This window comes from Colossoma macropomum, unplaced genomic scaffold (assembly GCF_904425465.1).
Source record: "Colossoma macropomum unplaced genomic scaffold, Colossoma_macropomum, whole genome shotgun sequence".
In the NCBI taxonomy this organism is placed as follows: Eukaryota; Metazoa; Chordata; class Actinopteri; order Characiformes; family Serrasalmidae; genus Colossoma; species Colossoma macropomum.
In genome coordinates, this window is record NW_023494790.1 from 27,037,293 (window position 1) to 27,052,961 (window position 15,669).

Sequence of the window (15,669 nt, forward strand, 5' to 3'; positions counted from 1 at the left end):
ACTTCCTAAAGCCAAGACAGGTTTGAACATCAGTTTTTTAACAATGCTGAAATTGTAACATGTGTAACATGCAACACTGAAAGTGCGCCACACACACCCAGTATATGTGTTTCTTGTCAAAAGCAGGAGCTTTTGAACGAAAATATCTCACAAACGCGCAAAGACTGGTTTATTAACTTTTGCTGGGAATCAGCTTTTATTTTCCACAATAAAAGTAGCCTGTAAATACAAACGGTCTGCCAGGAAACGACAAAAACAGTCATGTTTTTTTTAGGATGTTTAAAGATGGAGTGGTTCATATTCCAGATTTCAGCCCACTCATGTATAATAAATAAATAAATGAGCTATATATTTAAAAATGGTTCCTCAAGATTTCAGAACCATTTGCATGCTTAATAAGTTAAATCATACTTCACGTCGATGGAGAATGTTATATATGGCTCCATATAACTTTTTTGAAAATAGTTCTATATAGCACCAAAACGGGTTCTGCTATTGTTAAAAGCTTGACACCTTTTTGTTGTTACGATGCTGTTCTGAGGAACCATTTTACCACGCAAAGAACCGTTTAATCATGACTGAGGTAAAAAAGAATCAAAAATAAAATGAAAATGAGCAAAAAAATGACACAGAGGGAAAACAGAACACCAGCCTCAAACTATTAATGTAAAATGCAAAATAATCGTATATATATATATATGTATATATATGTGAAGACCTCCGTGTCATGTATTTTTAAGAAGGATTGTCTTTTTTTAGCGACGAAAATAAGACAAAAAGAATTCACCTTCTTGTACGTTTTGTAACGAATTTGATTAATACAGATTTATTTATGTATTTAAATGTTCCTGTAGTCTTATTTTCAACTGCGTTCACGACTGTCGACAGAAGCCGAGAAAGAGACAAGTGGAAAAGAGACTGCATAGGAAAAGAAACGAGAGAAAGGGAAAGAAGCGACGACTCTGAAGAAAGAACAAAGGATCCTGAACTCGTGGTGAACTCTAGCTGAAGTAATATGGTGATAAATCACCCGGACATATCCGCCATTCACAAACTGAGTCTATTCCAGCGCGCGCAGCTCGCTCTCACCCCGCGCGGCGGAGAGGCTTCAGCTCCCTCAGATCAGTGAGCGATCAGAGATCTGATAGAGCTTTTAATCCCTTACTCGATCAGAAAGATCACCCCCCCCCCACACACACACACACACACACACTGCTCCTTTCACTCCTCCAGTTTCATCCATTCACCTCCAACAACTACATTTAACATGAGCAGAGAAAGTCTGACGGTCTGAGGCGATAAAATGTCGTAGTTACACCTTAGTTGACTAATAAGACGCTACTTATAAACATTCCTACAATGTTTATACTTTTATCCATAATAAAAAAGCGGGTTTTCTATTGTTTCGTTAAAATTCGCACTGTGAACAAAAGAGTGAATTTTATATGATAAGAAAAGATACAGCCACACGATTGGACCGATTTGAAACATTTCTGCAGATCTGCTCTCAGAGAAGCTCAGAGAACATTTACACTGAAAACACGTGCTTGAATTGAACTACAATGATAAAATTAGTTAAGTGGTTGCAATGAATAAAATGTACAGCATGAATACAATAATTTCCAAAACAAGAAAACTTAAAGGAAGCAGTTGTGTTGATGTACTATATTTTCTTTGTGTGCAACCCCTTAATAAAATCATGAACCATTTTTAGATCAAATAAGCTTTAAATATTCAGATGTGAAGGTTAATGGGTCTACTTCGAATTACAGAAGGCTATGTGCTTGGACTAATCAAAAGAGACCTACTGAACTAGTGGAGCAGTGTTTCTGAAGCCTAATGGTGTCCATAATGTGGATCCACAGTGTTTCTGAAGCCTAATAATGCCTGTTAATGTAGATGCACAGTGTTTCTGAAGCCTAATAATGCCTGTTAATGTGGATGCACAGTGTTTCTGAAGCCTAATAATGCCTGTTAATGTGGATGCACAGTGTTTCTGAAGCCTAATAATGCCTGTTAATGTGGATGCACAATGTTTCTAAACCCTAATAATACCCATAATGTGGATCCACAGTGTTTCCGAAGCCTAATAATGCCTATAATGTGGATCAACTGTGTTTCTGAAACTCGTTAATGTCCGTACAGACACTGCTGGTGCAGGATGAACATACAGTAAAAGTGCCTGTGTGTCTTTTCGTTGCAGCGCTTGATTTCAGCTATTAGACAGTCCAACACAGCGCACTTACTCTGTATCTCTTCAATCTCATCACATAAAGATGCGAGGTTTCATTTGACACGCGTTCAATCCTCCATCGGATCAAAGATCAAGTCTGCTCCTCTCTCAGCTTCAGTGACTTAGTTACTTCAGTGGCTCAACCCAGTTTTACATCCCAGTTAAACAAACTCCATTCAGTCTACTCACCAGCAGAACCTTCCACTGGAGACTTGCTGCAGAAGGATCCCGCACAGGGCGAATACCTGGAGGGGGGAAAATCCGTTAATCAGGGCTGCCCACATGAAACATTAGCCTGAAACACTGTCCTATTTTTATCACACATTTTTACTTAACACGCCCCAAACACAAGAACCGAACAATGATAACAACAATAAACAATAAAACCTCCGACCAAACATACAGCCTAAAGGATCATGACAGACTGGAAAGCCCAATTCAGAAGGGTCGTGAGGCGCACAGGAGGGAGATGCGTATGATAAACGGTGAAGTCCTCTGCGGACTGAATAGGCTGAAACACTAGACCGTCAGACAGCAGAGCGAGCGAGAGGAAGGAGAGGGGCGCACTGTAAAAGCTGATCGAGGCAAATGGTGCTGTGTCCCAGAGTAAGCAATCGATAGAAATTGAACTGCGAATCAAACAAAAATTAAGCAAGATCAGGATGTTGTTCTAAAGCGATATTGACGTTCTGGACAAAACAACCAAAGGGCCGAGCGTCCACTCTAACCAACTCAGGCAAGCGCTTTGACAAAGAATATAATAAATAATGAGTCATTGTGAGCTGTATAATAATGTTTGGACTAATTAGAATTATATATATATATATATATATATATTATATATATATAAACTAAGTATTGAATGATAATTACAACAATGCTGGACTTAAATAAATGGACTTAAATAAATGGTTAACACAAAATCATTACTTCTTGTATTGTTATTTATTGTTTATTAAGAATACTAGTGATTTTCAAAGCAAATATTGGCCAGATAAACAGCTTTTTTATGTAATTTAGATTTTCACATTTTTGCATGCTAATATATATATATATATATATATATATATATATATATATATATATATATATATATAAATTACCCTTTCTTTAAGCTAATTTGGGTTTCTGTTTGGGAGATCTGTTTAAAGCATCAAAGTTGGACTGCGATTAACGATGCTATGCTGATCTTCAATATGCAGCCACTAAATAACACAATAGGAAAGACTGTGTTGAGGGGCTGTTCTTTTTGCCGGAAGGTGTTGAAAAACAATCTGTAATTTTAGCACAACTAACGTGTCACCATGAAGAAATCAGTCGATACGGCGTTAAAGTCTTGAATAATCGTCTATCCGGAGTTCTCCTGGTAGTCTATTGTAATTACTGAAGATGAAGATGAGAGACTGCCGCCGTCCAGTGATGGTGTTCGGATCAATTCCTTATTGGTCTGGAGGCCTTTGATCTCTCAAGTGTTCGGCTCTCCTGCTCACGCGCACTTCTAGCAGAGAGGGGTTAATATCTAACTAAGGCTACTAGCCTGGAGCAGTGATGCCCTAATCAGACATCTTTATTAAAGAATCCTGACGAATCTCAGCTTTAACTGCTTACACAGGTTTCTATGGTGGACACATGACCAGACTGCTGGCCCGTAAGAATTCAAACCTGCACTGCTCGTGTGTGCATACATGTGTCCAGGTTGTAGGATTATAGACGATTCCCATCAATCTGTCCAGAAGCGATGGGTCATCTGCACTGACACGTGTTTCTTTACAAGTTCTTTACATTCGCTTTCCACATCAGGTGGCGCACAGGTCAGTCAGACGCGCTAAAGTTTACACACAGGAAGTCAAAACATTTGTGAGAATCTTGCGTTACTAGCTACAAATCAAAGGCTAAGGTTATGAATCAAACTCATCAAAGTAGAGGGGAATTCCACCAATTTTAAAAAAATGTCTGCATAATTAAATCATTAAGATGTAAGCAAAGTCATTCAGAGTGGTTTGATGTGAAATGCTCAGTTCTAGAGAAACTTGCCAAATCAGAATTGTTCACAATGGTGATGATAGGAACCAGACGTCCGAAGAGTTTAACGCCTCTAAAACCTTACTTCCACCGGAAGTTTTTATGTGAAACAATTACACTGCCTGATGCCCGGGACGTTATTTTTCGGTAGTTTTGAGAAGCCTTTGACCTAAAACTTATTTTTTTAAACACAAAAGTGGAGAGGTACCTGCAGGGTGCTGTAAGGCCAAATAGTCCCAGGTTTACCACTATTTTACTATCATCAGCATGACACATAGCAACTCAGAAAACACGTCTGCAATTGATTATTTGCATATTTCCTACCACCACCACTGTAAGGAAATCTGAAATTTTAAGCTTCTCTACAATGAATCATTTCACACCAAACTTCTCTAAATTAATTTGTTTACATTTCAACAATTGAATTATGCAGAATTTGTAAATAAATATATAAATAAATAAATTCCTCTGTAAGGTAACGTTACAATAATCTCTCAATATATATCACAGTCCTGCGTGACCCGTGACAGGTTCTCTCCTTCTGCTTTGTTAGGTTGGGTTTTGCAAAGAGAGGTCTTTCAGAGAGCCCACCCTTACCAGGAGACAGCTGCCTTGTACCCTTCTGAGACACGTGACAGACAAGCAGGTGATGCCCTTTAAATGTGTCTTTTCTTTAAAGCCCACTCTGAAATTCAGCATGATGTGAAGATGCATCATTCTCATAAGGCCAATGTCAATTTCGCATACGTTTTCTTTTTCTATTCATCTTTCTGCTTTTAAATTATATAAAAGGTGAGCTATATTACGTCAAAACGATGTTTGTAAATACGCTTTACATATGTGCACAAGCATCAAAAAGGTCATATATTCAAAAATAATTAACTAAGAGGATGCAATGTATCCTTGCTGTTCAAAGAAAAAAATTCCTTCGCTTTAGTGAAACAGGAGTTTGATGTTAACTTCTCAGCCCGTATATGAAAGCTAAACTGCAAACAAAGCCCATGTTTTAATTCGTTTTGTTTTAATTCCATGCAGCCTACAGTAGTTTAGCTTCGCCCATTCATGCTGAAGTTATAAGAAGTGTTTCAGCCTCGACCGCTTTTTAAACCAGTCACACTCCAAGGCAGCCAATCAGACTATAGCACATTTAAATATATACATCTTAAACAAACAGTAACAAAAACAGTCAGTGTACATATTAGGGGATAAAGAAAGGTTGGAAAACGTCGCGTAAAAATGAATGATGACTGTTTTCAGTCAATAAAATCGCGCAAATACCAGTACGTGGATCTCAAAGGGAGAAATCAAATAAAATACAGGAAAACTGTAGTATGTGGTCTCTTCAAAGACATTAACATCGAAAAGTGAAGGCATTTTCCAGAAGAATGGATGCAGTTGCTCATAAACTCAATCGCTTGGCCATTTTCAAGGAATGTGGGCTTACTATTTAAATACTACTCAGAGAAAAAGTACCTGGTCTGCTCCATATTTCTTTCTTCCATTGGTTTCAGAGTGCGGTGGAGTTGGACAGATGTTGCACCGAAATCTCTGCTCGGTGTCCGCCCTGTCACTACCTCTTTGAGGTCTTTGTTTGCTGAAAAGAAAAACAACACAGAAAAGTATGTAACTAGGATTTCTTTCATATAATCAGTTTCCAAACTCCCAGTGCACCCCTCTACTCCACCCCTAGTCAAGCCATCAATGCATGTACTGTAACGGTTAATGAAGATTACGTTAAATCAGCCTGACTGAAGAGTTGTAAAAGATAACTGGTAGATAAAGATTACTGAGACTGTATAAGAAAAGAAAAGGCAGAAAAGTGGAGGTTTTGCGCAGCTTTCCTGTTTATCTATATAAGAAGGGCGATGCCAACCAGCGCACGAGCCAAACTACTGGAGCACACCCCAGATAGGGAGCAGGTCAAGCAGCAGCTCAGTTTTATGTGGATGGAGAAACTCACGGCCTTTGCATGCTGTCGCGTACATTAGACAACAAAAGCACCTGTGTCTGACCAAGGCTCGTCCAGCTGAGTGTGTGCTGTCCCCTTAAGTACGCTTGGAGCTCTTTAGAAGTTACATTAATGAAGAAAAACAGTCTGAATTGAGAGTTTCAGGTATGGCTGCCATATTTGTGAGAAAACACACTTTGGAAAAATTTCTCAATGCATCTGGCCTGACCTGATCAAATACGTTCATGCAAGACTGCAAGGGCATGTAGAGCCAGCCTGTCCACACTCTCAGAAAGAAAGGCTAGTGAACGGTCACTGTGGTGGCACCCTCAATATATTTTAGGTTGTATTAAGCTGACTCCACATATACTGTCTTGTCTCCAGCTTTTTTTATTGTTCTGTTATGAAACACTAAAGTATGAAAAGGTACAAATAGTATATTTCTCCTGGGGAAGACATATCTAAAGTATACCATTTCACTTTTAACAGTTTAAAAATGGTTGGCTCTAAAACCGCTGTGGTACCTTTGAGGGGGCGTTTACATTTACATTGTTTGTACCTTGATAATTGAAAAATGTGCCTGCACAGAACCTTGTTTTCTGACAGTCTAGGCCTTAACCACTGAGGGACAGAATGAAGCGGAAAAATGACCAGAAGAGGCCAGAAATGACATGCAGTCTTCCAAATCGACGCTGCGTTTACATCAACTACATACTCCCCAAGACGCGAATTTGTGAATAAATAACCTTGCACACAAATTCGGATCTACAGGGTATATATAGATGACAGATAATCTCCAGTCATGTGACTGATATGGGCTACAAAAGTGACCAGAGCAAAATATGTCCGAGTCTGACCTGCCAAGCTGACAAAACGTCACAGGCTTCTGTAACAGTGCACATGAGTGCACCTAAGCCTAGATGGTCAGAGATAATCTTTCCCCCTAAAACAGGCTCTCAGACCACATCAGTGGGCCTTAACTAAAAACAGCTAGTAAGGGTCTCGGCGCAGCGCTGTGCTGTTCAGGCTATTTCGCTGCTTCTAATGAATACAGTCTTATTCCGTGCAGCGCGTCTTCTGTTTCTGATCAATACAGACAAAAAACTACTGCCCATATATTAAATATATTAGATTACGAGGCCGTAAACGAATTAAAGCAAACTTACATTTTTCCCTTTCACTCTTTCTTTGTCCTGCGCGCGCGATCCCATTCATTTTTCTCCATCTTATCTCTGGGCTCGTCACCGCTCAAATCGTAAATCCGTCTGTAAAACTGTACTGGCTTACAGGCTGTGATTGCTTCTTCCTCGACGCACCGCTCCGTGTTCATGCAACTGGGATACAAACCGAGCTGCTTTCGAGATAGCAGAGAACCTTTTGGACGCATTACAATCGATTGAGAATGAAAAATTAAAGATAAGCCTGAGCGCGACATCATTGATCAACTGCATTAGGCATCCTGCTGCCGCACCCTGCTATTACTTATACAAGCTCCATACAAACAAACACGGAGCACAGGGCATTATTATTATTATTATTATTATTATTATTATTATTACATCAGATTTTCCTATCTGATGGACTCCAGATTATATAAAATAAAAGTTCCTAATTTTGGGACTGAGAAAGCTTTAGTTGGATAGGCCACTGAAAAAAAAACTGTGCTTCAAATTTGCATTATGCAAATGTGTTCCATGCTAATAAAATGTTGCACAAATCAGTTGAGTGCTAATAAAATGTGCTACGTCAGCACAATTCTTGCCCCAAAAAAGTAAGTGTGCTGAACTTATTTTATTTATGTTTTTGCGTCGTGTAAATTCTATGCTCTGTTTTTCACTGCACTTCCAAAACAACAACAACATCCTGGTTTAGCTGTTAAGAGAAACAGCTGTATAATTACGCTATATTATTTGTAACACGCTTGATGATGCTTCACAGTTGTGCATAATATTTTCCCACGTTTTGCAATGAATTTGCTGCTCTCCAAGCGTTTCCTGCTCCAGCGTGGGCATCTGTGTTGTGACCTGCCATAAAGTGAGAATCGTGCCGTCGCTGTGTGACCTCAGGATGAACTCAGATCCCATTAAACACTCGCAGAGCAGCGTGGCTCAGGCCGGGTCATTAGCTTAAGGGTGTTTTTTGAAGGGAAAAGCAGGCAGTGTAAGTCAGTGTCATATATATTCTCCGTTTATTTCGTTAGTGGTGGGAACACTGAGGTTCTGCCATTGTTCAGATTGCGTGTCCAGTCTATATAAACGGGCTACAGCTCGAGAGCAGTTTTGTAAGGGTATCTAGACGTGTGTGTAGGTGCTGGGTGTTCATTCCCAGCCTTGTAGCTGCAGCATAGAGCTCCATGTTCGAGTGGCGCTGGGCTGATGAAGGACAGACGGCCGAGGAGCTCGGAGTAAGGCGGGCTCTGCTGGCCACGGAGCAGCGTTACAGCAAACACGACCACCAACTCAGTCTAGAGCTTACACCTGATTTTCACTCGATGTGGGTTGTAATAGGTACAACACGAAATGTTCGGGGGTGAGAATTAACATAAAATATTTTGCGTCCATGCAACGAATTTGGTCTCGTTATAGAGTCTCCCAAATATGGGCTGTATATATATATAAATATGGACAATATTACAGTAGAAGAAATCAGAGGTCTATAATGACCTTTAGTCTCAGTGTAATGTAATGTAGTGTAATCTAGTGTCTGTGTTTTTGGAGGCTGCAGAGCTCGTCCTGGCAGCTTGGCACGGAGCTGGTGGTGAGCTCTGGTAAGGCATGTGTTCAGCACTAGTCTCCTGACCTCGCAGTGATCCCTTCCCAATGAATAATTGATGAGAACAGCGCACAGATTACCCCTATCAATATGCAAAACACATTATAGTAGTACAATGAGACTTTAATAGTCATGAATCGTGCAACCGCGTGCATTGCAAGAATTTGCTGCGATTACATCATGTTTTTACTTCCATTCAAATTGATCAGGTTCTCTATCAGGCTGTCTGAATTTCCAAAAATAAATAAACAAATATTTATTTTAAGTTTCCTCAGTGATCTATTATTGCATTTATTTATTTCGTTTTGCTTTTTTGTTTGTTTATTTGTGTTTTTTAGAAAAAAACACGTTTTCCACAGACAAATCCACAACTCGTTAAGGACAAATCTACCACTTCTTAATCTGGCATTTAGTGCATGCTTAGAGCTGCTTTTATAAATATGAGAGGACAATATTGGCAAAGCACATCACTCAAAATATTAATACTGCCAACCAACGCAGTGCACTGATAAAGAGAGCATCCACAACACTAAAATACAAGCCCATCGACAAACGAGTAAGCACTGTAGTCCATATCTGACCGTTCAGACAGAAAATATCTGGGCCTCGTTATTACGGTACAAACTGCAGTCCTCTAGGAAAAAAGAGAATTAATTAAATGTACATACAGACAAAAATGAAACTTACTCTGAGTTGTCAGTCTGTCTCTCAGTGTCTCCCAAAGCCATCAGAAATTAAAAATAATAGTAATAACAGTGACTAGCCATGTCAGACTGGCCGAGGTAGCTGGACTACTATAGCACCCCACACGGCGTCCACAACCTTTAGACTCCCGCTGAAGCAGTCAAACCGTCACTTTCATTCAAGAATGTGAATTATGTCGCACATTGTCAACCCCCAAAACCATAAAACTAACTTTATGGACCTCACGTGACTTTTTTAGCGCTACAGAGAATTACAAGGCCATGTTATGGACTGGACTTCGCGAGGAAATCACTGAAGGCTGAGTCTGATATTTCTGATGTAAGATTATTCATGCAGTGTTTATAAGCAGTTCCTAAGAGGCGCAGTTCCACTTGACCATTTGACCATGACGAGGTAAGTTTATAGGTTTAGTCATTATTATACAAGCGCTGTTGAAAAACAGCTTCTTTTTTTCATGTTACAGTTTAATACTCCTTTTTGACATTTTTTACATTTAAAACGGGCTTCTTACAGCAAACGAAACGAAATGAAGCGGCTTTATAAGTCGAAGTTAGGTCGTGAAATCAGCAGTGTTTATGCGTTTAGTCCAGTGTTCCTCAGGCCTGCATCCCTCAGGCTGCAATAGGTTGAAATGCTGAGCAAAACGATAACCATGAGCGCGCGTTCAGTCAAGGGGAGGAGGTTTATAAACTTGACCCGCCAGTTACTGGTGGTCCTAGTGGTCCACCGCGCAAGCAAACACTCAAACCAGAGTAAGACTGAAAGGAACTTTATTTTTCAAATTAGAATGACCAACCTTTTTTTTTCAATCGACACAAATAGAAAAAAAACCCCAGCTGGCAAAATATCCAGCATATCAATGTTAAAACATTTTCCTCGGCTTTTCTTGCGTTTCAACACGGAACATACACCACTCACATAGTACAAATAAAATATTGGACATCAAACATATTTCACCCTTCATGGAACATTTTACGAGCCCCGAAATGTTTAGATGCAACATAAAGTACACAAACGTAGGCTAAGTGCGAATATAGATTACTTCTTTTCTTTTCTTTTTTTTAATATTTTCGCAATGTGACTATCCTATGCAAGAAATGAACTTCATAATAAACGCGGCACAAGCATAAATGTCCTGCAAAAAACTGGAAAACGGTCTACACTGACGTTTCTATACAGGTTTATAAGAGTACAACAAAGTTTTCTTTTTTTCGACTATCGCCTCTGATATAGGTAGTGCGTGTTGTTACTGTACAATATTCCTGTTACAGGTCTGGAGTTGCACACAAAGAGCGTTTACATGGAACATGCTTTCTTCCACGAAAGTATAACCTCGATACGTAGCATTTACACTTATTTCACGGCAGCTGGAAACAGGCTACCAGTAGCCTATAGCCTATATGGGATGAACAATATTCAACGGCTGACAAAAATGTCGTGTTTTACACCAAGTTACACAGAGAAGTCGGATGCCTGATGACGCCAAGCAGGGAAAGAAAAGGTGCAGTGCGATAACAGTAGTCGAATATTTTCAACTATGGTCGAATATGGTCAGTTTTGGAAAGCGCTTCCCGCCGTAGCCAAACTCATGCTTTTCAGCTTATTGTCCTTTTTCCACTTCATCCTCCGATTCTGGAACCAAATTTTAATCTGCCTCTCCGTGAGGCACAGTGCGTGGGCTATCTCTATCCTCCTCCTCCGGGTCAGATACCTATTGAAATGAAACTCTTTCTCCAGCTCTAGCGTTTGGTAGCGAGTGTAGGCAGTTCGAGCTCGTTTCCCATCAGGTCCAGTCATATCTATGGATATGGGTGGGAAAAAAAGAGAAATCAACACCATGAAGATATTATAGGAACCAAGAGAACTGGGTTTGGGACTGCTTCACCATGTACTACACCTACACCAGCATCCAGATCACGGAACTTTGTCTTTCTCCCAAACGCTGTTTGATCTGAGCTGGCTCAGAAAGCTATAGAACTATTTCTGAATTGAAAATATTACCCCCCACCCCCCAACCCTCCACAGATAAATGTTAGAATCGTAAAGGTGAATGACAAAAAAAGCCCAATTACTCAGTTTCTCTCTTGCTGCATCAGATTGTTTATCTAATCCATATCTTTACCATCATTTCGCATCAGTGCTTTTAATGATCGCTTTTATGACTCTCGTTTTACGACTTTTCGATTGGAGAGCAGATTTATTCGAGGCCATTTCGCCGCGCGTAAATCAAAACAGCAGAAATGTTTACTACCGTGACTAATGTGAAGTTTCCTCATCCACGGGAATATCTGTGGCGTTTGCCCGTCGCTGGGCGCCGAGGTGGAGGTGGCCACCGTTTCTTGTTTCTGCGCTCGCGGGTTCGGGTTGCTGGGCTGCGCGCCTTCCTCCGGCTCCGACACCACGCTCGTCTCGTCCGTTTCCACGAAGTGCGCGCTGTTTGTGCCGCCGCCGCCGCCGCCGCCGCCTCCCGTCAGCCTGCCGCTGCCCCCGGTCGCGCTCTGCTCGGAGGAGGGAGAGGAGCCTTTGAGGCTCAGGCTCTCGCTGTTGGCGCACGGCAGCTGCTCCGGAGACGCCAGCGAGCAGCTCGTCTGCCTGTACCGCGCGTCTGCGCCGGGGCTCGGGAAAGCGCGGCCGCTCTCTCCGACGCTGCCGAAATGGGCGTTGTTGTTGCTGGAGCGGTTCACGCTGAGGTCTATTCCATTGTAGGTGTACCCGAAAGAGCCGGGGTGCATGCTCGTGGAGTCCCTGTAAGAGCCGTTCATAGCGCCGTTAGTCCCATAATTTAGTAACTGATAGTCGGAGCCATTTGGATAGCGCCCTGAGAAGGAGTTTAGAAAATAAGAGCTCATTTGGAGATTTCTAAAAAGCCTTTCTTGATGAGCAGGTCTCGGTCGTTAAAATCCCGCGCAGCACAATTTATGATGGAAAAATGAATTATAGCAATGCACTGTACTTCGTTTTTGCCATGTATGCGGCCAAATATGGGAGCGCGTTAGGGCGTCACGTGCCTTTGTTGACCAGTCGTAAATTCTCTCTGATGACTTCAAGAGGTAATTCATGCTCTGTGCTTACAAATGATGACGAAATGATGATCGTTAGATTCAACTCAGCGGTGCCTCCCCGTCGCGCGCCGCATCCCATGTTAGCAGAGGGCGTCACCTACTGGGAGAACTGCAAAATGCCCAAAACACCTGCACAGTCCTGCGCACTTTTCAGCCCTGCATTACGACTTAGACTGCATGCAATGACGCCCCTTTAAAAACGAGAGCAAAATTGTTATATTTAGTTTAATGGTAAGAAATGGAGCGTAAATGCCACTGTGTAATATACAAAAGTCTTAATATCCTTCGTGTAATTCAGGGAAACAGCAAACCTGTCCGAAACAACTTCCAAGCGCAGCAGTTATTATTTCTTCCTATCATTATTTTATAAAAGTAAAGGAAATTATGAAGCGTACATTTTGGTCTTTTCTGGCCTTCATAGATCATTTCTAATATATGCTCATGATTTAAATGCAGATTTTAAGAGAACGTAGGCCTGTTCTGCGTCACAGAGATTCACACAAATCAGCCTACTCAACATTTAATGTAGTCTAGACTGTATTAAAAATGTTAGTTTATGTTATAGCTTATATATTAGTATGTTTTTCGACTCTCCTCAGCACTACTGGCCATTCAACGCACACAAGCGAGCAGATAAACGTGGTTAAACATTTATTTTATTGACAAAAAATGGCATTGCTAACAAAGTTCACTAATGCATTGCTTTTACTGCAACCACATACACAAACGTGACGAACAAAATAAATAAAGTATGAGAGCATTTCAACACAGCAGTTTCAAACATCTCCATGTCCTTAGCCTTCTCTCCCACTTCGCTCTTCAGGTCGCTGTAAAAGCTAGAAGGTGGAAAAACAAGGGTGCTGGAAAAGCAGCCATTCTTTTCCTGTCAGGTGATTAAAACAGACCCAATTCCAAATAATAGTAATAATAACAAAAATAATAATAATACACAATGTTGGTCAAGGTGCCCTGTTCTCTGTCCCCACCGCCTCTACCCTTAGTGAGAATGATAAAGATGCCTGGTTTTAAAGCACAAAGCCGTCAGAAGGTCTCTGCTTGTGGCTTCTCAACACCGCTTTAAACAGGTAGCTGCTTTCTGTTTGGGGTAAATCTGTACATCTACATCAAAATACTACAGGCTACAACACTGTGGGGGGTAAAAATGCTGGACTCGCTTGTTTGTATATTTAGCACAGTGCATATACTGCGGTGCGTTTATCCCGCTTTGCCACCATCCTCCTCTTCGCCGGCCTTTGCAGAGTTCATCACTTTGTTCTCCTTCTTCCACTTCATCCTGCGGTTCTGGAACCAGATCTTTATCTGCCGCTCGGTCAGGCAGAGCGCGTGCGAGATCTCGATTCTACGTCTTCTGGTCAAATATCTGTTGAAGTGAAACTCCTTCTCCAGCTCGAGAGTCTGAAAGCGAGTGTAAGTCTGACGACCCCTGCGGCCGGTGTTTCCAGGCATGCCTGTCAGGAAGGAGAAGACAGCTTTAGGCATGTCCAGATCAGACATCAGATTATTATTATTATTATTATTTTGCTGCAAACAAATTTTTGTGCGCCTTAGCGACCCCAATAAGCTTGGGTGACTGAAATGTTTACAGATTTCATTGACAAAAGAAGTTAATCAAAGAAAATCAAACCATCCACACTCTCCCCTCACTCTCAAAAAACATGGTTCTTCAAGAATTCTTTAGTTCTATTTAGGACCATGAGTTTTACGTAGAACCATATCATGCTTAAATGGTTCTCTGCGTGGTGAAACGGTTCTTCAGGTTGATGGAGAATGTGTTGTATATGGTTCTGTATGGGACCTATTTAAAAATGGTTCTCTGTAGCACCAAAAAGGGTTATTGTATTGTTACGATGTCAAGATTGAAATTTTGAGCATGGAATGGTTATATATAGAACTCATTGCTCTAAATAGAACCGTTCCCTTTACTAAAGAACTCTTGAGGAACCAGTGCAGGCTATAGGTCTGAAAATCAAAGCGCAGGTCAAAACAGAAGCCCAAACTTCAGGGTGCTCGAAACTGCACGTGCTAACAATGTCGTTAAAAAGTGACAGATCTCCAAACGCAGCCTCTGTTTGAGTAGGGATGCTGGTTCTTTATACTGTTTTGGCTCGGAGTCGTTAGAACGACACCACAAGGCTGAGAAGCAGGGCAGACTTACCGTTACACGAGTTCATCCTCTGCATCCACGGGTAGACCGGGGCGCACGGCTTGTCCTCGCTGTAAGAGTATCTGTCTGAGCTCTGCTCGGTGCAGTCCGTCTTGCACTGCTCCTGGCTCAGCACCAGCGAGTCCTCGAGCCCTCCGAGAGCACAAGCGCGGTCGGCGGCGTAGTCGCACGCGCCCGCTCCGTTCCTGCCGAACACTCCCGCAGCCTGCTGGTAGTAGGAGGGCGTGTACACCTTCTCCTGCACATTGGTGGCTCCGAACGCAGCGCTCGGGTAGTGCCTTAAAGAGTCCGTATATCCTGAGGAGTATAACGGGATCTGACCCAAAAAAGACTCCTGTCCCCCGGGCAGAGACACGGGAAAAGTGGAGTTGACGAAGTAGGAACTCATTGGGTGGCCACGGTTCTTGTCCGAGGGTTTATGATTTGTTGTGTTTTATAGTCCAAGTGTGCTTTGCCATTACTTTATCTGAGGTTTGCTTTTAGCCGGAGGGGGGGTGGCGAGGTGCCAATGTGAGCGCGCAGGGAAACGCACCAGCTGATCAGAGTCTGGCCAATCCTGAGCAGCTCTGCTAGAAAAGCATTTAGGGAGGAGAGGGGGGGGGGTCTTGTTGCACGGGATGGAATCCCCAAGGCATAGAAAGCCCTCGAATTTAAGAGTTTCTTACTATTTAACTAATACAGGGAAAATTTTGATGAAAAATACTTGATGTCGCATTAATGAGGCTCAAATTCAAAATTCTGC

General features: G+C 41.6%; 2 protein-coding genes across 2 annotated transcripts; both read right to left on the reverse strand.

Moving 5' to 3' along the window:
- Positions 1-10,447: 10,447 nt before the first annotated feature.
- hoxb5b (homeobox B5b) lies at positions 10,448-12,698 on the reverse strand. Its single transcript, XM_036572821.1, has 2 exons — positions 11,932-12,698; positions 10,448-11,479 (listed from the first exon to the last, which is right to left on the reverse strand). The coding sequence occupies exons 1-2, from the start codon at positions 12,527-12,529 to the stop codon at positions 11,232-11,234; spliced, it is 846 nt and encodes a 281-aa protein (XP_036428714.1). The 5' UTR covers positions 12,530-12,698; the 3' UTR covers positions 10,448-11,231.
- Positions 12,699-13,380: 682 nt separating this feature from the next.
- hoxb6b (homeobox B6b) lies at positions 13,381-15,378 on the reverse strand. Its single transcript, XM_036572822.1, has 2 exons — positions 14,919-15,378; positions 13,381-14,211 (listed from the first exon to the last, which is right to left on the reverse strand). Exons 1-2 carry the CDS (start codon positions 15,313-15,315, stop codon positions 13,958-13,960), a joined length of 651 nt encoding a protein of 216 aa, XP_036428715.1. The 5' UTR covers positions 15,316-15,378; the 3' UTR covers positions 13,381-13,957.
- Positions 15,379-15,669: the final 291 nt, after the last annotated feature.